Source organism: Vulpes vulpes, chromosome 1, assembly GCF_048418805.1.
Source record: "Vulpes vulpes isolate BD-2025 chromosome 1, VulVul3, whole genome shotgun sequence".
NCBI classification, from domain to species: domain Eukaryota; kingdom Metazoa; phylum Chordata; class Mammalia; order Carnivora; family Canidae; genus Vulpes; species Vulpes vulpes.
Genome location: NC_132780.1, coordinates 78774549 through 78800495, shown reverse-complemented (window position 1 = coordinate 78800495; position 25947 = coordinate 78774549). Strand labels below are relative to the sequence as shown.

The 25947-nt window shown below is 34.7% G+C and overlaps 1 protein-coding gene across 1 annotated transcript; it reads left to right on the top strand.

The window, feature by feature from the left end:
• Nucleotides 1-262: 262 nt before the first annotated feature.
• MYCT1 (MYC target 1) lies at nucleotides 263-21973 on the top strand. The gene is made up of 2 exons (XM_025998017.2): nucleotides 263-463; nucleotides 19435-21973. Exons 1-2 carry the CDS (start codon nucleotides 280-282, stop codon nucleotides 19941-19943), a joined length of 693 nt encoding a protein of 230 aa, XP_025853802.2. The 5' UTR covers nucleotides 263-279; the 3' UTR covers nucleotides 19944-21973.
• The last annotated feature ends 3974 nt before the right edge of the window (nucleotides 21974-25947 follow it).

Below are 25947 nucleotides of genomic sequence, written 5' to 3'. Positions count from 1 at the left end.
AATTTAACCCAGACTGCTGTAGCTGAGATTTTGGAATCTTTCTATGTATGTCAGTAGGAGTTGGAGAAGGAACAAGAAAAGGAGCCTCTTACCCCAAAAGCAGTTTGGAGGTGGCCCAGAGGAAGAAACTTAGTAATTTAGCTGAGGAAATGACGAGAAGGAAATTGTTTTGTGTCCCTGGAACCATGTGGAATTCCAAGATAAGAAAAACAGTTGCTAATTTGAGTATAAAAGCAGGAAACATGATACACTTGTTTCCTTTTATGCAAACACAAGTATATGAGGGGTTGTGTGAAAATTATTTTTCTCTTGCCGAACCACAAAGACATAGAATCAAAGTGCTTCTTTTGGACATACTGGCTTTTCTTTCTTTCTTTTTTTCTTCTGTCTCTTCTATTTCTTGTGGATATTATGGCTAATAACACAACAAGTTTAGGGAGTCCATGGCCAGAAAACTTTTGGGGTAAGATATTTTCTTTAACTGTTCTTAATTTAAAGTTAGGATGCAGAAATTGTACTGCAAAATTTACTAAAACATTGAAAATCTCTGAGGCATTTTGTTTACCATAAACTGATTAAGTTTTCATAGATTTATTAAAATAAGTGTATTCATGTAAAATGTCTTGAAAGTGGGTTATGAAGACTTTCAAGAAGAATCTGGGCAACAAGCATAGATTTTGGCTGGTGTTACAAAATATAAATAGAAAATAATGAGAATAAACATGAGAAAAAATAAAAGATAGAAGTAATTGTTTAGAATATGACAATGTGGATTTTGTTGGAAAAATAAGTTTTGTTCTAAAGTTATAAATTGATATCTTATTTAATGAAATCAAGAGTTGTTACAGAGGCTATTTTAACTTAAATTGTTAATGTTATACTCCTTAATTTCCAAAGTGAATCAAAATAACAAAATCTATACTTCAAGAGTGTAATGACAGTTAAAATAAGGAATCTTATGAAGTTAGAGGACGAAAAAAAATTAGTAGAAAAGATTCACTGTATATAACATCACATAAAACGTTAAAAGGAAACCTACCATAGGAAAACAGAAACAGTATAAAAGTATTTTTAGGCTGAGTTCAGACACAACTGCTAGTTAGTTAGTCATCAATAGCCGGGTAGAGCTAAAGTTGAAATAACCAGTTCTTCTAGGCTAAAGAAGGCAAGGGCTAGTGAAGAAGAGCCGGGATGTAAAACTGGCAAGTATTTTTGGATTCAGGGAAATTTTAAAAATTAAAGAGGCTATTTCAGTTAAATTCAGGAAAAAAAATTTAACGGAGACAATAGAGTTTCTGAAGAGATCAATAGCCCTATTTATTGGTCCAGAATGAGTTTCTAATCTTCTCAGAGCACGATTTCATACTTCCGTGATTTGTGGAGATGCTTTGTAAACTATCAGTGAAAATAAGTAGCAGTGATGACCATCCCTAACAACCTCACCTAACTGTTCACCATCCTACAAACGTGCATGAAGGGAATTCATTCATTCATTCTTCTTCTTCTTTTTTTTTTTTAAACCATAAACCCTTTATGTTTGCTTCAGGCCTGGAAAGGAGAGATATTAGTGAACATCCTAATCTAATTATTAAAAAATAATAAGAAGAAAGTAAATTATGTTTGCATATTGTAAAGGATGGCTTTGATAATAAGTAATTCCAGGTAGACACCAACACACAATAAGCCTTAGAATTATGGAAGTCTTAATTATATATATTTGTTACAATATTGCTTGCTGTCCCCATTTATAGAGAAAGTGAATGCACTAAACACACTGAACATAGCTAGAGTGTGTTTGCACTAAATTCATCATTACAAAAATTGCTATACAAATTATTCAAAAGTAGAGTAGTTCTTTCCATAAAAATTAATATGTAAAAGCCAATTCTATTTTTTTTCAGGCCATTTGAAGTTAAATTTCAGGCTTACTTATGTAAAAGAAATCATTAGCCACTGACTAAAACGTAGTTAGTAATCATAAAATAAATATGAATTAATAAAAGAATGCTTAATTGAAGCCTATTTACCAATCCTAAAAATACTGATTTTTGTTTTAAGTGCAGAAATTTGTGCTTGAGAAAGAACTTACTGTTCCAAAGATAGTTGCTAGTGTTTCTTGTCTTAGTATGTGAATACAATGGAAAATAGATGGAAATAATGAAAACCAGGAAGGGGAGTGTTCATGATAAGCATTAACAAAACCAATACAAATATGTTGAGCAGATACATTAGGAATGATTTGGGGAAAGTATATGAAAAATCACATTATTTCTTCTAGGATAAAAAATATTAAGTATAAAATGTAAAAATCTAGATGTAAATATACTAAATGTAGAAATTTCCTAAGATATAAATGTTGACCTTTTAAGTTTTTATTTCTTTTTTGTAACTAAATTGACATCTATTTTGATCATTGACTCCACAAATATATTATTTTGAAAATCTTATAAAGTACAGTATAATGTGTTGTCTATTGCCTCCAAAGACAATTGTCTGCTTGACATTTCGAATTTAGAGAATAAAGATAGAATAGTTGAGAAAAGCAAAACTTATGCATTGAATCATATGAATTTCTCAAACTTAACACACTTAAGATGTATAAAAGTTGTTTTCCAGATATCATTTTTTGGTTTACTGTAAAGAATGTTGAAAAATAAGATAATGATACCAGGATATTACCAATAATAATAGCTTGCATTTCATTACTATACTGCAAGCATTATAGTAATCAGTGCAAGATGGAGCAAAAAAATTGGCTTGAGCCTGACAACACAGCTGAAGACCACCTTGTGTTTCTTACTTTTTCTTTCTGTAATGCATTTCCCTTCTCTATGAATATTCCCCACCAAAGCAGCAGGAACTAGAACCTGTAAAAGTTTGCTGGATCCTGCCTTCATAAAACAGTAGACACAGATCCTTAAACTTGGTTATCTTTTTGGTACTTAGCATCATAAAGAAGACATAGTTTGGGTTGTGTTTCCTGCCTTACCATGCATTTTTTCTTTTGGCTGGTACCATGGAAAATTGGGGGAGTTACTGGTTCAGGAGCTTGTATTTATTCACCTCATTTAATCCTTACGTAAACTATAATGTCTGGCTTCAAGAAGATCACACTCTTGGAGGAGATTAGGTCTCCATACATATGCAAATATATGCCTATATTCTTATGGAGTAACGCTAGACAATACATGGGGGAAAGGCAATGATTGTTGAGTTTTTTTTTAAAATGGCCAAAATGGTCCCCAATTTTTTCTTTCTTAGAAAAAAAAATGAGACTTTACCTGTTCCTATAAGTCAGATAAGGTTCAAAGAAAGATAATCCTCAGAAGGACATTTTAGTCATTCATTCTCCCTTTGTTAACTTATTAATGCATTGACTCATCTATCAATCCAATTTATTAGTTTACTCAGAAACACTGCCTGACCATCCACTAAGTAGAAGTCAATGGGTTAAGTGTGAGTAATACAAATAAGGCATAGCTGGACAATTTCAGGGAGTTCAGGAGAAATATTATCAGCCAACATGCAGAAGCAAAAACACACAAGCCACATTTGTGGAGATGAATGGTTTGAGGCAGATTTGTGCAAAGTTTTGAATGTCAGTGTAAAAGTTTGACCTCATTTAAATAATAATTTTCGATTTTATGACTTCAGCTCTCCCTGTTTTCCTCTTCCTTAAGACTTTTCTCTGAGATTGGAAAGGGCACAGGGTGGGAAAGGGCACTGAGATTGGAAAGGGACTTTTCTCTGAGATTGGAAAGGGCACAAAGTATATGGGAGTTATATACTTATAGAGGGTATTGGAAGGAAAGAGTCTGATTCTTGATCAAGTTCTGATCTCTGCTGACATCTACTGATGCGTATTTCTCATCTGTTTTTAAAACATTGCCCTTTCTCTCCTCTCCGCTACTGAGGGCTCTTACATAAAATCTGGCTCATGGTCTATGCAACATTTGTTAATGGATAGTTTCTCCTTTCTTTATGTCCCCTCTGGTCTACTGCCTTTCATTCAGGTACTTTTCCATCTGTCTCAGTGGTACAGAACAATATTGAATGCTCTTCCATAATCCTAGAGTTGTGAAAGGCTTTTGAGGTGAAGCTGTTTATCAGATGCCCTAGGCCCAGATATACCAATATCTTCCATCCTCACTTCTACTTTGCCCCTTAGACACCCAGGGTTCTCAGAGGGGCCAGTCATCTTCCCCATTTGGCCTAGGAAACTGAGAATAGATACCACCTTCTCTGAGATTCCCTTAATCAATCTATAATTCATCCCAGGGAGAGATGGAGTGATGATTCCTTCTCCAAAACCCTTACTAGTCACTAGGTCTTCTTTTCTCTCCAAAACCTCTCCTTTTTGCACTGCTTTTGATAACTGACTTATTATGCCCTGAATGTTTGTGTCATTACCCTCATCACCTTCAAATTCATATGTTGAAGCTGTGATGCCCAGGACAATGGATGGTAGTAGAAGATGGGATCTTTGGGAGGTAATTAGGTTTAGATTAGGTCATAAGGGTGGGGGGCTACATGATACATTTAGTGGCCTGAGAAGAAAAGCAAGTGAGATTGCTCTCTCTCCCAATCTTTGGGAGCATACATTGAGGAAAGGTCAAGTGATGACACAGCAGGAAGAAGAGGGTCGCCTGTGAGCTAGGAAGCTCTCACCAGCCCCTGGTCATGCTGGCATCTTGGTCTTGGACTTCCTAGCCCCCAGAATGATGAGAAACAAGTGTCTGTTGTTTAAGCTATGCAGGCTATGGTATGCTGTATGGTAGCTCATGTTGACAAGTACATGACTCATAGACTATGGTTTATTTTTCCCAATACTGTTCATTAAGGTAAAAAAATATACTTTTGAGTCCTTTAGATTCTTAGCATTTTGAAACTCCAATAAACAAAGCATAACACTCATATTTATCAAAATATCTAGCTATTAGAGTAAAACAACTGGTTTTCAAGATTTTTATCTATTTGTTTTCATCTATTCTATATATTTAGTCCAGTTAGAAATTCTAAGCATCAACTTTTTGTTTTCCTATGCATGCTAGCTAACAGTACTAATCCTTTCCAAGGTAATCGAAGAGATGAACGGTTGTGAATTGATTTATTGAGTAGTCAAGTGTCAAGGGAGAGAAAACCTTGTTAGTAGCTGAAAATTCTTTTTTTTTTAAGATTTTATTTATTTATTCATGATAGTCACACACACAGAGAGAGAGAAGCAGAGACACAGGCAGAGGGAGAAGCAGGTTCCATGCAGGGAGCCCGACGTGGGATTCGATCCCGGGTCTCCAGGATCGCGCCCTGGGCCAAAGGCAGGCACTAAACCGCTGCGCCACCCAGGGATCCCAGTAGCTGAAAATTCTATTCCTCAGACTGTAAAAGTATGGCTTTTAGGAGTCTAACCCCTACAGATGGGAGTAGGGAGTTTCCAGAGAAACTGGGGACAGAGTAAACTTATAGACTAGACATACAAATCCCAATGATGTCCTCTATATTATCTGCTAAATAACAAACAAATACTATTGTGTTTCTTTTTTTTTTTTTTTTACTATTGAATTCCAAATGCATATCTTTAATTTGTAGTTTTAAAACTTTGGGCCTGTATGCATTCTTGCATATTACCAACCTACCAATTATTTCTCTTAACTCATTACCTAGAAAGCTTGAAAAACAAGTGTTTATAAATGCTTGTCTTTAAACCTGCTGCATCTGAATTATGCAGAAATATTTTAAAATACATCTCTCACTGGGCTCTGTGATTAGAGATAAGATTCAATAAGTATAAGCCTAGAGGTCTATAACCTTTAATAGGACCCTGACCTTAGAACTCCTGTATCTACATTCAAGAGAGAAATTTGCCTATAATAACCTTTTCTTGTGATAGCCTGGTCACATTTGGTATCAGTGTTATTTATGCAGATCTCATAAAACAAGTTAGGAAGTGTTTCCTATTTTTCTATTACCTGGAAAAACATGTACAAGATTGGCATTGTTTTTCATTTAAATGCTTTAGAAAATTTACCAGTGTAATTATCTATAGCATTTTTAATAGGAAACTTTTAAATGACAGAACCACTGTCTTTAACAATAGTGGATCATTCAGATTTTCTATTGATTCTTCTAATAATTATGGAAATTTGTGTTTTCTAAAATTTTTCCCACTTAAATTTCTAAATATGTTGCTTTACAGTTGTTCAGGATATTCTTTCATATGTTTTTCTAATATTTTATTATGAAAATGTTCAAATTTAGAGAAACATGTAAAGGATTTTTATAGTTTATACCCATATATCTACCAGTTAAGTTCCATCACTGACATTTTTACAATACTTATTTTATTCACCAATCTATTAGCTTACATTTCAAAGCAGATTGAGGACATCAGTGTACCTCCTCTTAATTAAATTACTTCAGCATGTATATCATTAATCAGAATTCAATATTTTTTGTTTTTTTTTCTTTTAGCATCAGATTTACCTACAATGAAATGTGTAAAATAAATAATAATGGAGTGCACAGACCATAACTCATCATATGTTGAATTTTGGCAAACATGTACACACCTGAAAAACTCAAACCCCAATCACAGTAAATATTATCACCAACCCCAAAAGTTCTCTAATTTCACATGCCAGTCAATTTCTATCTACACCATCCCCAGAGGAAACCATTATTATTTTTTTTCTAGAACAGATTAGCTTTGCTTGTTCTAGAACTTCATATAAATGAAATCATACAGTATTTACTCTTTTGGCTATTAAGAATAAAACTGTGGCAGATATTCTTCTGAAAGTCTCTTGTTAATATGTTTTTTCATTATTCCTTTGTATATTCTAGTCACGAGTCACTTGTCAGATATATATTTGTAAATGTTTTCTACCTGCCTGTGGTTTGCTTATTTATTTTTTTACCTGTCTTTTGCTGAGCAGGTTTAAAAATTTTCAAGTCTAATCTATTCACCTTGATATCACCTATGTACTGTGTGTTTTTATTTTAAATGAATTGAAAGAAAATAGTCTTTTATGTTTACACTGATACTATTTCTGATGTTTTTTTATTTATTCCTCAAGATCTAAGTCTTTTATCTGGTATTATTCCCCATCAATCTAAAGATTTCCTTGAGCAAAGCTTTTAATGTAGATCTTCTAGTGATGAATTTTTCTCCTACACCTGAAAGATTCTTTATTTCACTATTATTCTTAAAGGATAATTTTCAGGATATGCAATTCTGGGTCAATTGGTTTTTAAATTACTTTGAAATATGATTGTATCTTCCTGGAGATTAGTAGTTATTCAAATAATTAGTTTTTCTGAGTGTACTATGTCATTATTACATTGTTATTTTTATTTGGCTAATTTCAGTTTATCATTGATCTTTAGCTGTTTGATTATGATGTGCCTATACATGGTTCTTTATGTATTTCCTGCTTGGTATTTCTGAGACTCTTGAATCTGTAAATTAATTTCTTTCACTCATTTTGAAAAATTTCAGCCTTATTTCTTCAAATAATTTTTAGTTCCATTCTCTCTTTCCTTTGCTTCTGGTACTATGTGTATGTGTAATTACACATATATTAAATATTTTTATACTGTTTCATAATTCCCCAAGGCTCTGTTCCCGTCCACCAATTATTATTTTTTCTGTTTTTCAAATTGGATAATTACATTAATTTATCTTTAAGTTTACTCTTTTCACTGTCATCTTTTTAAAAAAGATTTTATTTGTTTTGAGAGAGAGAGAGAGAGCATGTGAGCACAAGCAGTGGGAGGGGCAGAGAGAGACAGAGAGTCTCAAGGAGACTTCCCACTGAGCACAAAGCCCAGTGTGGTATTCAATCTCATGACCCTGAGATCATGACCCAAGCCAAAATCAATAGTCGGACACCTGACCAACTGAGCCACCCAGGTACCCCTGTTTTCACTGTCATCTTAAATTCAATATTAGATTCATTGAGTGAATTTTTTTAGATATTCTCTTTAGTTCCATTTGGTTCTTTCTTAGAGTTTGTATTTTCTGTTGATATTTCCCACTTTTCATTCATTATGAACACTTCATATCATTGAACATAAATATACAAGTTTAAAATTTTCTCTCTCTCTCTCTGTCTCTCATGAAATAAATAAATAAAATCTTAAAAAAAAAGAATTCAAATTTTATCTGCTAAGTTCAACATCTGGTCATCTTAGGCTATGTCTTTGTCGACTAACTTTTTCCTGAGAATGGGTCATACTTTCCTGTTTCCACATATGTCAAAGTACTTTTATGTATCACGGACATTTTAAAGGGTCCTTTGGATTCTGCTATATTACCTTGAAGAGTTTTTTTTTTTTTTCCAGTTTGTTCTCACAGGCAAATAACTGTAGAACTCAAACCACAAAAACCTGTAAAGCCTGTCTCATGGAAGGCAATTCAGGTCTCAGTTTAGTTCAGTTGACTTATTTATTTCCTCTAGCTGTGCTATTTGAAACATGCAATGTAGTTCTGGAGTCGGCCATAGATACAGGAAGTGTTTATCAATAATATTTTGAGATCCTCCTCTTGGCATTCTCTTTTCTACAATTTCTCTCTCACATTTAAGTGGCTCTGATTACCACAATTTCTGTCCTCTGTTTCTCTAGACTGGAAATACTGTAGGTTCTCAATTGGTATTTTACCTGCCCACATAATTCAGACTGAAACTGTCCTCAGGCTAGAAGTTTTGAAAACTAGAAAATTCACCTACTGCTTGCTTTTCTTGTCATTTATTCAGTGCCTTTAGGTAGGATTTTTTGAGGCGGAGAGCAGTGTTGTTTCCAGTGCTTAGTCCTAGTACCTGGAAGGGTGAGTCCATAAAAGCTAACTTGGAATCCTATCTTCATGTTTTCACTGCCTATATAATCTGTTCTAATGCCATCTTTTTAATTTTTGATACTCTCTCTCCCTCCTTCTTCCCTTCCCACTTCCCATCTTGGTCATTCCCATCAATAGTTAATCAACTTTTTATTAGATTTTCTTTTTCATGGAAACCACATTTGGTTTTGGTAATTCTACCTCTTTGTTTCTTTCTTTTTTTTCTTTTTGTTTATGTCATTACATTCCACTTTTTAAAAACTTATTTACTCTATTCCATTTTACTTGTGTTCGATTTAGTTTTTTTTTATGCTAGTTTCTTGATATGGAAGCTTATATCATTGGTTTTTCAGCTTTTTTCTTTTTAAATGTATGCCTCTAAAGCTACACATTTTCCTCTAAACACAGTTTTAGGTGCATTTTAAGTGTTTTGATATTTCATATTTCTAATATAATTTAGTTAAAATATCTTCTAACTTTAATCAAGTATTTTTTTATTATTTTTATATGTTCCTATTCTTGAAATTTTTCAACTTGTTAAATATTTTAACATATTAATTCATTGTTTTAATATTTGTGCCTGATAACTGTAATATGTTGATAACTTATAGTTATTTTTCTATGATATATTTGTTCTCTTGGTTTTTGTTCATCTGATCTTGTCACTTGGAATAATTGTAATGTATTATTTATGCTCAATATTGTTTTGGGCATTGTAGAAACAATTTAAGACTCTGAGTAAGGTTATCTTTTTCTAGAAAGGATTAATTTTTCTTCTGGAGTTAGTTGGGGTCATTTCATCTTAATTTAATCTGATCTGATGTGTACCTACATTTCTATCTTTGTGAGGTCTGCTCTTCTGTTTGCTCTTACTGTTAGGGAATAGGCCTTCAAGGGCCCTACTAAGTGTCTGGGATATTCCCAGAGTCCATCTTCCTTGGTAGTTCTTAACTCCAATTTTTGTTTCCAAGACTACTTAAATTGCACAGAATTCTACTCAGATTTTTTGCCTCTCTTTAAAGATTATTGTCAAGTGAGATTTTTTTTCTCCTGTACTTTGTTATTTTGAGGTAGCAGTCTTGGCAGGTCTTTGATGGCTTCAAACAGATTTTTTAAAAATATTTTTAATTTTTATTTTTTAATTATTCTCAGTGTTTTCTTTTTTTTTTTCTCAGTGTTTTTCTATGGGCTAATTCATCACATACAAAAAAAATAAGGTATGCTACCCTCTTCCTTTCAAACTTACTTTATACTCTAGCAATATTGTTAACTAAGTATATTCAGTATATGGCTTATGCTCTATGCCCTTAGTCAAAACTATGTACAAATCTCCCAGGCTCTTGTTTATTTGAGCCATAGCCATGCACAGAAGACAATTCAAATCTCATTTCTTTCATCAAGCTTTTTATTTATTTTCTTTCTCTTTTTTTTTAAGATTTTGTTTGTTTATTTGAGAGAGAGAGAGAGCAAGAGCATGAACATTGTGAGGGGCAGAGGGAGAGGGAGAAGCAGACTCCCTGCTGAGCAGGGAGCCCAATGCAGGGCTCAATCCTGGCACCCCAGGATCAAGACCCAAGCCAAAGGCTGACACTCAACTAACTGAGCCACCCAGATGCCCCTCATCCAGCTTTTTCCAACCATTCTAGATACAAGTTATCTTTCATTTCTAATGACACTTATATAGCCTAAACACTTACGCATCTTATTTACTGTTAAAAATAGTATAAATTAATGAGTCTAGTTTCCATTACTCTGGAAGGAAAAGGAAAACCAAGGGTGTCGGTTAGGCATTAGAAGTGGGACAAGATGAAATTTTCAATAGGGTGATCAGGGTAGGCCTAAATAAGGAAGTGATATATGAGTGAAAACCTGAGGTTAGCCATGGGATAGCTAGGGAAAGAATTTCAGGAATAGGCTACAACTCATGCAAATCCCTAAGTCAGGAGCATATCCAGTGTGTTTAAGAAATGGTGGGATAGGGCTAAGACAGAGGAAGAGTAAAAATGAGCATAGATAATTGGGAACAGGTCAAGTTGGAACTTTAAGAACACTTTTAGGAGTTTGCTTTTGCTCTGGGAGAAGTAGAGAGGTTAGATCTGACTTACATTTTCAGAGGTTCAGTCTGGCTACTGTATTGAGATTAGAGTGTTGTTGGGGAGTGGCAAAAGCAGGAAGACCAGGTAGAGGGTCTGAATACTTCAGCTCATAGGTAGGGATCACTTGGACTAGGGAGGCAGCAGAGTAGATAGGAAAAGTTGAATTCTGCACATATTGTAGAAAAAAAACCAAATGGGATTTTCTGGCAGATAAGCTACACATAGAAAATATTTACTCTTTGTTTACTTTATTATAACTAGTCGAGTTTTCTGTGCCCTAGATGTTATTCTCTCCAAAAATATCTTTGTCAAATTCTTATTGCATGAACCATCCTCCTATGTACTTCAGGGTACTAAGAACAGAATAGCTTGCTTTGGCATTAGCTGAGCTTCTGATTCTTATAATTGCAAAGGATTCTATGAATTGATTCATGTTCCATTATGTTGACACTGATAAAATCGCTTTTCAGATATTGGAACAGTTTAACAAAAGGCCACTAGATGGTGACCTCTACTAAATTTTAATACTATGAAGCATTGATTAGATGTACGGAAAACCAGATTCAATATTAGAATCTTCAAATTGAAAGACACATAGTGGCCATTATTATTAGGTGGAGGAGTCAAATGATTTGGGTAGGTTATACAACTATTAGTAGAAATAGTTATTATTCATTGAGGATTTATGTACCAACCCCTTGTTAGTTGTACAGACACACATTATAAATCATGATAAGGATACCTAATTTATACGCCTTACCTTATTGTTGTTAGAATTTGTTCCTTTTGCCTTCAAAGGGAGATCTGCATTTTTAAGTATAATCATTTGGTCTCAAAAGTTGCATCATATTTTATTATATAAAGTAAAATTACAGCACATTTTTCCTCCCCTAAGATTGTTGATAAATAAAAACGCAAACTGTCCTTTAAAAAGAACTATCTGTGCCAATGTATTTTTTTGGGACAATTTTAAAATAGTGCATCTAAAAAAAAGTCTTCCAAAATTTCTTATAAAAAATCTGTCACAATGAAATTATATATATGAAAATTTAAAGATGTATGGCCAATAGATTCTGTTTCATTATATATTTTCTGGTTTCTAGTTTGATTCAGAAAAATCATTAACTACAGTTAAATAAAATCACTATGGAAGATGATTCTGGAACAAGCTATACTATAATTATGGCTCGAATAGATAAAGGGTATTAAAGAGGACACCTACCTTGATGAGGACCGAGAAATGTACAGAACTGTTAAATCTTTATATTGTACATCTGAAACGAATATATCATTGTATGTTAATTAAATCTGAATAAAAAATTTTAAAAAATATAAATACATTTCTTTCTAACTGCTTTTCTTCATTTGTACACTTGTTTTTGCATTCTTGATTTAAGGGAGCTTAACAAGATAGATAATAAGCTTTTTACCAAAGAAAATTAAGTAAATCCATATCAAAAGCAGTATGCTTTTTTAATGTCATTTTTATAACTTCTGTAAGCTCCATCTTATCTTACTTTATATTCATTCAAAATGTAACTAGTTTGTTACTAATGTATATATATTATTCTCATGATTATTTAATCTTTTTCAGATATCTCTATAACCATATGTAGTCTTCTGTTTATAATAGAAATATGGTATTTTGAGTCATTATTAACTATTCTGCCTAAATTTCAGGCACATATGAAAGCTCCATGTCAAATATTATATTTAATATTATAATATCAAAAATATTATAGAAATATTATAAAGCCATAAATAATAGTCATTTAATATAGATTTGTCAAACTGCTGTCCTAGAAATATTGTTCTAGTTTTAGTGCCACCAAAATAATCTTTTTACCCACAAAACTGAAATTTTTCATATAAGAAGATTTTGATTATTGAACATATTTTTTACCAACTGATCTACTCGAGTTTGGATGTTACCCTTGTTTTCTTTCTTCTATCTATCTATCTATCTTTCTTTCTTTCTTTCTTTCTTTTCTTTCTTTTTCTTTCTTTTTTTTTTTCAAAAATATTTTTATTGATTTATTCATGAGAGACTCAGAGAGAGAGGCAGAGATACAGGCAGAGGGAGAAGCAGGTTCCATGCAGGGAGCCCAACATGGGACTCAATCCCAGAACCTTGGGATCACAACCTAAGCCAAGGGCAGATGTTCAACCACTGAGCCACCCAGATATCCCTGTTACCCTTTTTTTCTTATATCAGAATGATATATTTTGGAAATCAAACAATCATCTGGCACATAAATACATTTCTTACTCCATATATTTTGGTTGACTTTGCTAATTTTCTTAATCAATTTCATAGACAAAATATCATTTTCCCTTAACTCTATATTTTAAGTTTCTGATTTTTTTTCTTGAAATTGAACCTCGTGCTATTTTTCAATACAAATAAACCATTGGAAACATTTTATTTGTCAGGATAGACAGCAATAGAGAGGCTCAAAGGGTACAAACATGACCATGCCTAAGAACCCCTGAATATATCACCCATTGTCTGATTATATTCTGAGCTGTTTCGAATCCTCAATCAGATGATAGTGCCTGCATGGGCTTATTCAGAAAGGCAGGGGCATATACTCTTGCAAATTTGAGTATTTGTCTTCTCAGTGTACATCATACATGAGTGAAAGCATAGTCCCCTGACAGTGCTAGCTGTCATTATTCAATTATTAAAATAAACCAAGGATTAGTTCTACTACATAAACCTCAGACACTGTTTCAATATCAATAAAATAAGGATTCTAAGCCAAGGCATTTTTAAGAGTTGGTTTTAGCTGAAATCCCTTATCTATAATTCTATATCTGAAGTTGTTAATATTTAAAATTCTCCAGTAGAGGCTGTTGATCCAGGAGACTATATGTATAGAATGCATAATACTGCTTTAGCACAATTTCCCCAAGTATTTCTGTTTGTAACAGGCTACCAAATTGGGGGTGGCTCAGTCAGCTAAGCAGCTGACTTCTGGCTCAGGTCATGATCTCAGGGTCCTGGGATCAAACCCCATGTTGGGCTTCCTGCTCAGTGAGAAGTTGGCTTATCCTTCTGTCCCTGTCCCCTGCTCATGCTCTCTCTCTCATAAATAAATAAATAAATAAATAAATAAATAAATAAATAAATAAATCTTTTTTAAAAATCTGGTATTAAATTGATAATTTTTGTGAATTTTACATTATTCACTTTCATTTTAGATTAACTTTTCTTACATCACACCTAAGAAATAAACTGTTTCCCTTATAAGGTTACTTGAGAATCAAGTGATATTATATATAAAAAAACAGTGCCTGCAACCTATAAACTAAATTAATTTAATTAGAAACATACTATAGTGTTTTACAAAATAATGAAATAAAAAATAAAGTTGCATTTTTTTAATAAGTCATATTTCCCAAAATGTCAAAAGCTTCCTAAAGCTTTAGTGATAACTTTCTGGGGTGGAATAACAGAACTTCAAATTTAGAAGGAGCTTGTAGTTCACCTACTAGGTCTCTACCTGATGCACTGTTTTCCTATTCAAAAGAACAACATCTAGATGAACAGGAGTACATCTTTCATTCATTATTCTAAACAAGAAGACAGCATTTCTGAGTGATTTTGTTCAGATTCTTTGATTAAAGTGTTTCTCATAATTAACTCATGGATTCTCTGGAGTATAAATTATAAATAAACTTGTCTAGGGATGACTGATCTCTCTAATAACATATAATAATAAATTATTCAATTTATATGCAATACATCTCACCAAAACAAAGATTGCCAAAAACACTCTGAAATAAGGAAAAATTAGCATTTTTTAAAAAACCAAAGTACCAAATTCAGTAAACTGCCTGGACTTATTTGAAGAGACAAAAGACTTAGTTCTATGAAGTTTTTGAATTGTTTATAGTTTTTATTTATTTTCTAGAGCAATTAAAACATTTTTTAGGGAAGTAGAGAATTTATACAGCCATTACAAGTGACCAAAACTTAAAGGAAATTTCATGTTAATGATTATGATACAAATAAAAATTTGAGCAAATCTATTGTCTCATAAACTTACATAAAAGAGTAAAGTGAGCATGACACTTAACCTTTCCTAAAACATTATGACTTAATCTGATTATTAAGTTACTGCCAGTGGGATACGTGGGTGGCTCGGTGGTTGAGCATCTGCCTTTGGCTCAGGGTGTGATCTCGGGATCCAGGATCCAGTCTCACATTCGGCTCCCTGCAAACAGCCTGCTTCTTCTTCTGTCTGTGTCTCTGCATCTCTCTGTGTTGCTCATGAGTAAATAAATAAATCTTAAAAAAAAATTATTGCTAGAATATAACATTATAATTGAGATCTTAGGAACAAAAGCTCCACTCCCCCCATATCTTATTTCTACTATATTATAAGGTATCATACTTTGGAATAATTTTTAGATTTTTTTTTGACTTTGTGTGTCTTTCATGATCAAGTTTTTTCTTTCCTATTTTTACTCTTGCTTCCCAGACTAAGTCATTACTATTGTTGCATATCTGAATCATGGCAGGCATGTCCAGACTCGTTTCGTTATCTTCCCTGCTCTGGGCCTTGGTCTATTTCATTCATCACTACTAGCTCTATATGCTGTCCTTCCTATTAGGTCACTTTGTTCAAGCCTCTTTTTTGCTCTCTCTTGTTCATGATAGAGACTGAACCTTTCTCAAGGGGCACTTGTAACTTTCCGTCATCTGACCTCAATCTACTCAGGGCAAAGTAGCCAATGGCCTCTTCATTGCCAGGCTTAAAGGACATTTTTCTTACCTTAATTGAAGTCTTATAGAATGTAAACTCCACCAGGGCTAAGGTCTTTTTCTTCATTGTTGCCTATAAACTTAGCATTACTAGGTTTCTAGTGGGTGCTTTATACATTAAACAAATGAATAGATTAAGTATCTCTGGGGCAAATTAATCCTTCTTTGTTTCCTTGTTTTTTTTTTTTTTCTGCCACCCGTTAAACTGAGTTTCCTGGAAGCCTATTTTCAACTCCCTTGTACAAACAGTCTTACTTTTAGTCAAAGCACTTTCTTTCCATGGATGGCTGCAAGTCTCTTGTAGCATGGAGATTCCAAATGCTGCTGCTTTTTAAGTTCCATATTTATGTAATCTCAATTCCAAATGAGTACCTCAGGGGCACTCAGTTCTGCATCTTCCTAATATCAACTTCCCCTAGTTCCAGTCTTGCCTTTCTCCCCAGTTTGGATGAATAATAAGAGTATCCACCCTTGCCTGTTCATGCCAGAATCCCAGGACTCATTCTAGTTTCCTTCTTTCCTCCATGTAGCAAGGTGTGGCATTTTGATTGGTGGATTTTTATTTTTGGAGGATGGAGGTGGGGAGGAATTATATCCTTTTGTTTTTAATTTTTTTTTTTGTCTTGAAAGATCTTAAATTTTCCCTTCCCTCTTCCCTCTTCTCTTCCTCATTGTCTGGTGTCCAAAAAGCACCTCTCCTCTTTCTTTCTTTTCTGTTTTTTTTTTTTCTTTTCTGTTTTTAACAGCTTGCTTGAGATATAATTTGCATCTCATAATTCTTCCACTTGAAGGGTACAATTAAATGGTTTTGTTATAGACACGGAGTTATGTGACCATCACATCATCTAATTTGAGAATACTTTGCCCTTCAAAAAGAAACCTGTGACCATTAGCAACCCCTCCCATTCCTTTCCATCCTGCCCATCAGCCCTAGGCAATAACTAATCTGCTTGCTAACTCCATAGTTTTCCCCATCCTGGACATTTCCTGTAAATGGAATCCTATAAGATGAGATCTTTTGACCACACAATTTACTCTCTTCTTCCTCAGGGAAAAATTACTTCCCAAGCCTGCCTCCTCACATTCCTGCCTGCATGTGTTAAGACCCTTTACAATAGTCGGTGCCCTCAGAGAACAGGATACCTTTTCATTATTTTCACACTTTTTCTGGAATTATCCTTCATCTCCAAGACTTGAGGTAGAAGTTTGGGAATGTATTGGTATCTGTTTTACTTTCTAGGTACCTTGAAATTTACATGTTCTCTGTCTTCTGAGGCATGGGTTTTGCATAGTTTTATTTGTGCATCTTGTTTTCTATTGGTTTTTGGAAGAAATGTTGAGAAATCCTGATTTAGATGGCTTGCCAGTGCTGTGGCAACCCAGAATTAGTGTAACTTCCTTTTTAGTTTCCAAACATTTGGGGCACTAATAGTTAATTTTGAATGTTACTATATAATCGATAGGTCTGATTTTAGTTTCTGACTATATTTATTATTTATTTTCTTTTTTCAGATAAAGCCTAAATCTCTGAAATCTCTGTCTCAAGAGGTTACATTTTAAGGCTATGAGTCAATATTATTTTTATGAGACACATTTTGGAAGAACAATACTTGGTCTAGCAGAGCTGTTCTAAATTGCCTTGTAATTTAGAAGTCATCTTCCTATTATAAAGAATTTACTGTTTAGATTTAATATAAACCGCTGTTTTAGAGGATTTTAATAGAAGTATTTGTGAAGGTATTTGTGAAAGTAGAACAAAACATAGTCTTGACAAAGGAGATAAATGTAACAACATTAGGTGGAAGAACACTAAATATATCCTAAAATTAAAGAACAATAATTATTCTTATGTATCTGTTAGCATTGGTTTATTTTGCTATTTCTGCATTATAGATTTTCTATGTATTATCATAGATTACAACAATAAACTGAAAAAAAAACCTTAGTAATCATAAAATCTAACTCTTTCATTTAAAAAATAACGAGTCCAAACAGATTTCTAAAGATCACACAAAATGTTAGGAATAAAGCTGAGTTGAGAATGCTGCACTGGTCAGCTTTTTCTGTTTAACAATCTACCCCAAAACATAGCAGCTTAAAAATACCATTTATTTAGCTTATAATTCTGTGAATCAGGAGTCTGGGCTGGGATCAGCTTAATAGATTTTTTTTTTTTTTTTTTTTTTTTGCTGCCTTCCCTCTTGTGTCACAATCAGTTAGGTTGATGAACATCTGAATTATCTAGGATGACACCATTCATGTGTTTGGAGGTAGCAGGCTCTTGGTCAGAGCAATAGGGGTAACTGGTCCAAACTCCTCATCCAGTAGGATGCATTTGTTCAGAGGCTAGTGGTTACAGGGCTTTTGGGAGCAGCAGAGGTAGAAGCTCAGAGATCTCTTAAAGTTTAGGCTTCATTTGGCACAGCTTCATTTCCATCCCATCTTTTTGGTCAAAGCCAGGTGTGAAGCCACCCCAGTTTTGAGGGTTAGGAAATAGACTGTATGTCTCAATGGGAGGAACCTCAAAGCCCTTCTCTTGTTTTCAAAATCTCCAAACCCCGTTTAGCTAATTTCCAGTCCATGGCCCTCTCAGTACAGAATCCCTAGATGAGCAATTAGATAAGATAGCCTACGTTTTTACTTAGCCTTAACTAATCTTTGTTTATGAAACTTAGGAGTCTATCCAAAAAGTGGTACTTGAAATGAATCTTGAAGAATAGGTTTTTCTGATAGAGATTTAAAAATTTGTCCAGATATAAAGAAAAATAGGTTTAAAAAAAATCACAGAGCTTCAGAGAAGAAGACAAGCTTTGGGATAGTGCGAAGGTCAACATGACTCACGGGTTAGATTACGGAGTGGAAGGTGGGCAAATGTGGTGGGTGATAAGGCTGGAGAGTCTTCTAATATCCAGTGTGTCTTTACATCCAGGGCAAGGGCTCTGCTATGCAGCTTTATTCAAAAATATGTTTTCAAGTCACAAGAAGCAATAAGGTAGAATTTCCATTTTGGGAAAACAACTCCCCTGCCCCCTGAACAGGAAATCCGAACAAATACAAGTTCTGTGAATTGATACTGATGCATAGCAGAGATTCTATGGATTCAGAGGATAAAAATTTCATTATCACAATGAGGGGCATGATAGCAGCATGAACTGGAACCGGTGGTCCAGGAGCTCAGGAAATAGAAGATAAATCAGTCAGCCCACCAAATGGTTCTAGCTCAGCATTTCCTATCTCAAAATGAGCACAGGAAGTGAGACATCATGAAGCCTGCAGGTGGGAGACATCACTGGGGTTGATGAAAGCAGACAGAGGAAAAAGCACAGTCAATTTGACTGCAAAATCCTTTATCAATTTCTGGCACATTATTACTGCTGTAGCTCAAAAGGAAATAATCTTTGGACTATATTTGCAATCTTGTAAAAATTTATGAACTAAAGAATGGCCTTTAAAAAGAAAGATTATTTTTATTCTTTTTCTTTAAAGGGAGAAAATAGTATAAGCAACAGGAAATGCTACAGCTAAAAATGCCGTTTTATATTCTTTGGCTCTAATAAATGGAAGCACAACAGCTGATATTCACATGCATCTAGCACTTTTATTTCCCTGACACAAAATCTGTCTCAATTGATCATGTATTCCATAGTTACTATTTGGACTCTGTCCTGTGTTTTTTAACTGAACACCTATTTACAAATTAGGTTACCTATTTGATTTTTGTTTGCTTGTTTCAGAGGATGTTATAACGTCCTTCACAGTGTCCATTGCAATCGTGCTTGTAATTGGAGGATTTATCTGGGCTCTGTTTGTTTGCTTGTCTCGAAGAAGAGCCAGTGCCCCCATCTCACAGTGGAGCTCCAGCCGGCGATCCAGGTCTTCTTATAACCATGGCCTCAGCAGAACTGGATTTTACCGCCACAGTGGCTGTGAACGGCGGAGCAACCTCAGCCTGGCCAGCCTCACCTTCCAGCGACAAGCTTCCCTGGAACAAGCAAATTCCTTTCCAAGAAAATCAAGCTTCAGGGCTTCCACTTTCCATCCCTTCCTGCAAAGTCCACCACTTCCCGTGGAAACTGACAGTCAGCTGGTGACTCTGCCCTCTTCCAGTACACTTCCCGCCATCACCTCGCACAACCTGGGCCGTCCAGATTTCCACTGGTCCAGCAACAGCCTGCGAGTGGGCTTTTCCACACCGCCCCCACCTGCCTATGAATCAATTATAAAGGCATTCCCAGATTCCTGAGTAGGGTGCTTTTGGTTTTAATTTGTTTCTTCCTTTTACTGAAATAGAATTACAAATAGGCTAACTGGAATTTTGAGGGCATGGCCCAAACAGCTAATGAGTTTCCAAGCTGAGTTATGCTCAAGTAGTTGGACATGACAGTGTAAAACACATTTCTTTGAATACATTTTTTCCTTCCTTGTGTGTCACAAAATAGTAATATTTTCCAATTAGTTGTCTATTTATGTATTTTGTACTCAACGTGAAGGTTATTAAAGACAGTGATTCTTATCTAAGACTCAGCTGTGATACAATATATATATTAGACTAAAATTAAAACTTTAGGTATTCGTGGTTTACAATACTCATTCACTGTCCAATGTGACTAGAAAGGGGAAAAAAATCACTATGTCACTTTTTAAAAACAAAACAAAAACTATCTTAAGGAAACTTAATTTTACTTTCTTCGGAATGATGTGAATTGTTTTATAATCCTGAATTTTTAATGGATTATATAAGCACAAAAATGACAGAACAGAGATTTCAAAGTTCCTTGAAGGCATTCATTTATGAGAGGAGTCAGAACCAAGGAAAGGAAGGGAACTTCTGTGGGTGTTATAGAACACTTCAGTTTTACCACTTATTTTTCCCCCAGACTTTGTGTCTTTTCTGAGAATAGTTATCTACACCACTGAGGCAAAATCCGTAAGTTTCCTGAAACGACTGAACTCTTCTTCACTGTTGTAGTTATGTTGTTAGAAAAACAGCAATAGCAAATCCAATTCATTGACCTAACAATACACTTTAACACTGAGCTTACATTTTCCTAAAGGATACATTTTATTTCATAGATCTAAATCTAGCAACCAGGAAACACTTTATCTAGGGACCTTCTCTTGGAACTCACAAACAACTAGGGGTCAGTAGTGAGAGAGTTTGTCATGAAATAAATGTTATAACCATGAATAATTCTCCTTCCTGGATCAGCTCATCAGGCATCATCCTTTGTTTGCTTTCCTACGAATTTCAATCTCAGATTCTATGAAGAGTCTTTGTATAATGATGAAACCATGTCATATGGTCCTGGTGCAATCACTTAAGGAGTCTGCTTCCACAAAGAGCCACCCCTGTAAAGAAAGGTACATTCCCAAATATGGGTACCAGAGGGCTTCAGTGGCCAAATGCCCATGGCTGCCCTTTTTCATTTAAGGACACGAGTTCACTGGAGTATTATTCAAAAGTCCTGTGGTTCATATCTGATATAGTGACTATTTAGCTTATGTTGCTGTTTACTTGTTTCTCTGAACATTGTAATTTTAGTGAAGAAAAAAATGTACTCTCATTTTAGCTTCTGCAATGCAGCGCTCACAGCAAATAGTATCTGAAGATGGTTCAAGAATGTAATAATATCTACATATAGTAAGAGATTCTGTATAGCATTTTCTTTAATATTTTTATTAGCATTTATCTTCCACTGTTCTTCAAGGACAATTATTCTTAATGATGTCTATAGATCAATGCTCTCTAATGTAATATACCAGAAAGAAAGAAGAGGGAGGGAGGGAGGAAGGAAGTGAGGAAGAAGGAAAGAGAAGAAGAAAGAAAGAAAGAAAAAAAATCTCACAGGATAACCAATTTGTTATCAGTTGGTTTTCAACAAATTTAGCAATTGTCATATAACCATGTAAGATTACAGAAGAGCATTAACTTAGTAACAAGGTTATCTTTTGCTTGTATGTCATCCTTAATATTTAATATGAGAAGTGAGGAAAGTGTATAGTTTTTAATCTAGAATTTATATTGGGAATAAAAATTGCTTGGTATCTCTCAAATTAGGAAAATAGAAGCAGAAGTTCTCTGGTGAATTTAACCATCTGGCGGAATTGTTATCACCTCTCTCTCCAAGTTATGGAACAATCAAAATGAATATCTTATAAATACTGTGCAATGTATGAAATGTGAAATTAAAGCGAAAACGAAGGACTTTTTAAGTCAATCTGTTTAATTTGAAATGTTCAGTTGATTATGAAATAAAATTAAACTGATGTCAATTTTGATTCAGTGTATTAAGTAACCATACTTACATTAACATTTTAACCCAATCTAGACCATTCTTTATCTGCTCTTGAGACACAAACATTATTTTATATAAAAATATGTAACTAAAAACAATGACATTATAAATAAATGGAACAAGATATTTCAATTAATAATGCATATAGAAAATGACTACTTTTTTGTTCAAAACATTAATTTAGATTCTTACTTCACTGAACATGTAATTCCAGAATTATTTATTTAACTTTTTTTTAGAGAATAAGCTTTTTCCTGAGATATGGTTGACATGTAACATTATATTCATTTTAGGTATAACAGTATAATGATTCAATATAAGTATATTTTGCAAAATGATCACCACAAGTATAGTTAACATCCATTACCACACATAGTTACAAATTCTTTTTTCTTGTGATGAAAACTTTTAAGATCTACTCTCGTAATTTTCAAATATACAATTCAGTATTATCAGCTCTAGTCACCATACTGTACATTACATCCTCAGAACATATTTATTTATTTATAAAATATTTTATTTATTTATTCATGAAAGACACAGAGAGAGAAAGGCAGAGACGTAGGCAGAGGGAGAAGCAGGCTCCAGACAGGGAGCCTGATGTGGGACTTGATCCTGAGACAGCAGATGACACCCTGAGCCAGGGGCAGGTGCTAAACCACTGAGCCACCCAGGCGTCCCACATATTTATTTTATAACTGGAAGTTTGTATCTTTTGACCACCACCCATTTCACTATACCCCCACCTCTGGCAACCACCAATGTGCTCTCTGTACCTATTAGTTTAAATAAACATTTTAAATAAAGACAATTTTAAAACGAGGAATTCAAAATGTTTAGCCAATCTATGAAACAGAAAAGGATCACTTTTTAAGAGCCAAAGGGATGGAATAAATTATAGAGAAAATATTAATAGCTTTAATTATTTGAAAAATTCTGAAATTGGGGATCCCTGGGTGGCTCACTGATTTAGTGCCTGCCTTCAGCCCAGGGTGTGATCCTGGAGACCCAGGATCAAGTCCGACATCGGGCTCCCTGCATGGAGCCTGCTTCTCCCTCTGCCTGTGCCTGTGCCTCTCTCTCTCTCTCTCTCTCTCTCTGCATCTCATGAATAAATAAATAAAATCTTTTTTAAAATTCTGTTTAAAAAAAAGAAAAAGAAAAATTTTGAAATTCTGTTCATCAAAAGACAAACTTACTCAAAGTTTAAAAGCAAGGAGAAGGAAAGGAAGAGAAAGGAGAAGGAGAAGAGGTAAAAGAAGAGATCCACCATAAATATAACAAACAAGTGACCAATATCTTCAAGTTATAGTTAGCTCATACAAATGGATATGGAAAGCATTCAATTCTAAATTGATAAAGGAGTAAAGGACCAAAAACGATTATTCATCAAGAAAGTTTAGTTGATTAACCAGTATATGGTGAATTGGGCAGTATTACTACTAAGAAATTGCATTTGTATATTTAAACAATATTCTAGTCTTTTTGTCTATCATCTTAGCCGATCATTTTTAAAAGAATGGATCTCCTCACTGTTGACAAATATTCTAAGAGTGGTTGTCTCACACATTTCTGGTGGCAAGGTAAATTGGGAATACCCTTTTCAAAGACAGTCTGGTAAAATGTATCTAAAGGCTTGCACCAGACAGATCATGAAGTCTCACAGTGTCTGCTGGGTACATAATTTCCTTTGAGAAAGATGGCAGTGGGCTTGTAGGGACACCAATCTTGCTATACTGGCCACGGATGACTGAATGAGAACATCTCATAGCAGATGGTGAGTAACTAAGCAAATTAGTTCTTTCCTGCTTTGGGCTGAGAAGGTTGGGATAAAGGAAGAGTGTGGGAGAATTGCTAGCAGCAACACCTCAGGAGGGAAGGAGAAACTAGAATAGCAAAGATCTAAAGCAAAATCACAGCAGCAGCCTTTTTATAAACTCCTATTACTACTTCAGGTTACTTATATATATTTATGATTCCAAAGTTTGAAAGACACTAACTCCCAAACCAGTTCAAGGAGTAGGTGATGAGAAACAGACCCTTAGTGTGTCTTTACTGGGATAATTCTGCTCTCACTCAGGCAGGTGGATCACTGCTCTGGGCCACATGTCACATAAGACTCCACACTTTGGGTTAACTTTCCTGAAATTTACAACTCAGTGTGTAGGATGGCCACCACTGGGAATGCTATCCTGGATAAGGTGCCTTGAACCTGGATCAGAACCCATGTGGCTCTTGGTCCTTGTTTCTTCTTTTTGCAGTGTTCTTTGATCCTCTAGCCTATTACAGAGTGGACCATATTTCCCAGGAGCTCCCCAGCTTTTATTTATGGGGCTTCCTGAGTCCCTCTGGTGGTCCCAGTTCCAGGAGGCAGCCTGGCAACCAGATTACTTCTGCTGAATAGGGCATGTTTCTTTCATAGAATCACACATTGGATAACCAGAATGGTACTAACATGCTAATTTGGGGTAACTCACTCCGAACGAAGAATTTTTATGTGCATTGACTGTATAATAAACAACTATTTAAGTCTTATTTTTCAAGATGTTTAAAATATTTTGGGGGAGATCACTATACTTCATAAGTACTCATGAATTTTGTAAAACATTTTTTTTTTTATTTTTCTAATTGGCTTTATTAGAAGTATCATGAATGGTGCAGCATTCCATCTAGCAAGTAGAGGCAAACTCCTGTAAAACATTTTAAATCGATTTTTAATAGGGTTAAAGCCCCACAAAAAATATTAACCAGAGCCTCATATATCCTAAGTGTGCCCCTGTGCCGAGAGAATGCAGGGAGACATAAGACTTTTGCCTAATCTGATTTGCAAAGTAAACAATCCAAGCTTCAAGGTGATGAATGGTTACCATTTCTGACACTTGTAATTTGGATATTATAGTTACTGAAGAGCTTTGAGTCTTGTAGCTTTAGAGTGATTCCAAGAGGTAAAGCCATGCAGGAAAAACAAATCTCTGATCTCTCTTATGGTCTAGGTAAAATAGAAATTATCCATTTAAGTACGGTAGCATACATGGTGGCTTTTGCAAGGTATGTTATGGAAAAAATAGCTCCTAGATCCAAAGCTGCTGACCAAGAGGAGATAGAACTCCAGGGTTCACCTGTATCACTGCAGCCAGAAGTCCCTACTGCTTATAGCCTTCACTTTGAGACTATGAAAGCTAGCTGCAGAAATGGATATGTTTATGAATTGTGGGATTTCCAGAATGCCAGAGACTCTATGATTAAAGATGGTCTTTGCTGATAAAATGTCAGGCTTATAGGTAAGCCTCAGCTTATCTAAAGGCAGGTGGTGGGAAGACTGAAACTTAAATTGTTGTTGACTACAATTAGGACAGGAAGAACTAGGGCTGGCAGCTAGTACATAACAGAAGCCAAATGGCTGAACAGTCTTGGGAATCCCAGAGAAAGGTGTTCAGGGTATCATGTTTGTTCAAAAATAAAGAACAAATTGATCGACAGTATTGACAAAATGCATGACGATGAGTTAATGATCTCTACATAAAGCACTCATGTGATCCTTACAAGAGAGAAATTAGGAAATCCACTGGTGAAAATGTAAATGAAAATGAAAAGTCCTGAATAGGAAACAAAACTCCATCTACACTGAAAGTAAGGGAAACTAAAAACTCCTATTAAAATCCACAAAGGATAGCAACAAGGTACGATAAACTTTGGTTGAGATTGACAAGGGATACCAAGAACAATGTGCACTTTCCAGCTCAAGGACATAATATGATATTATAGAGAGCCATCAAAGTGAAGGAGATTTTAACAGGCAATTCGAATACCCAGCCTGGAAAGACACGGGCTGGAGACAGGAATATGTTGGAAAAACCTACCACACCTTGCTCCAAACAGCTGCTGATCAACTGATTGGTCAGAACTCAAAATAAAAGAGTAGGAAAGAAAGAAAAAAAGAAAAAGGAAAGA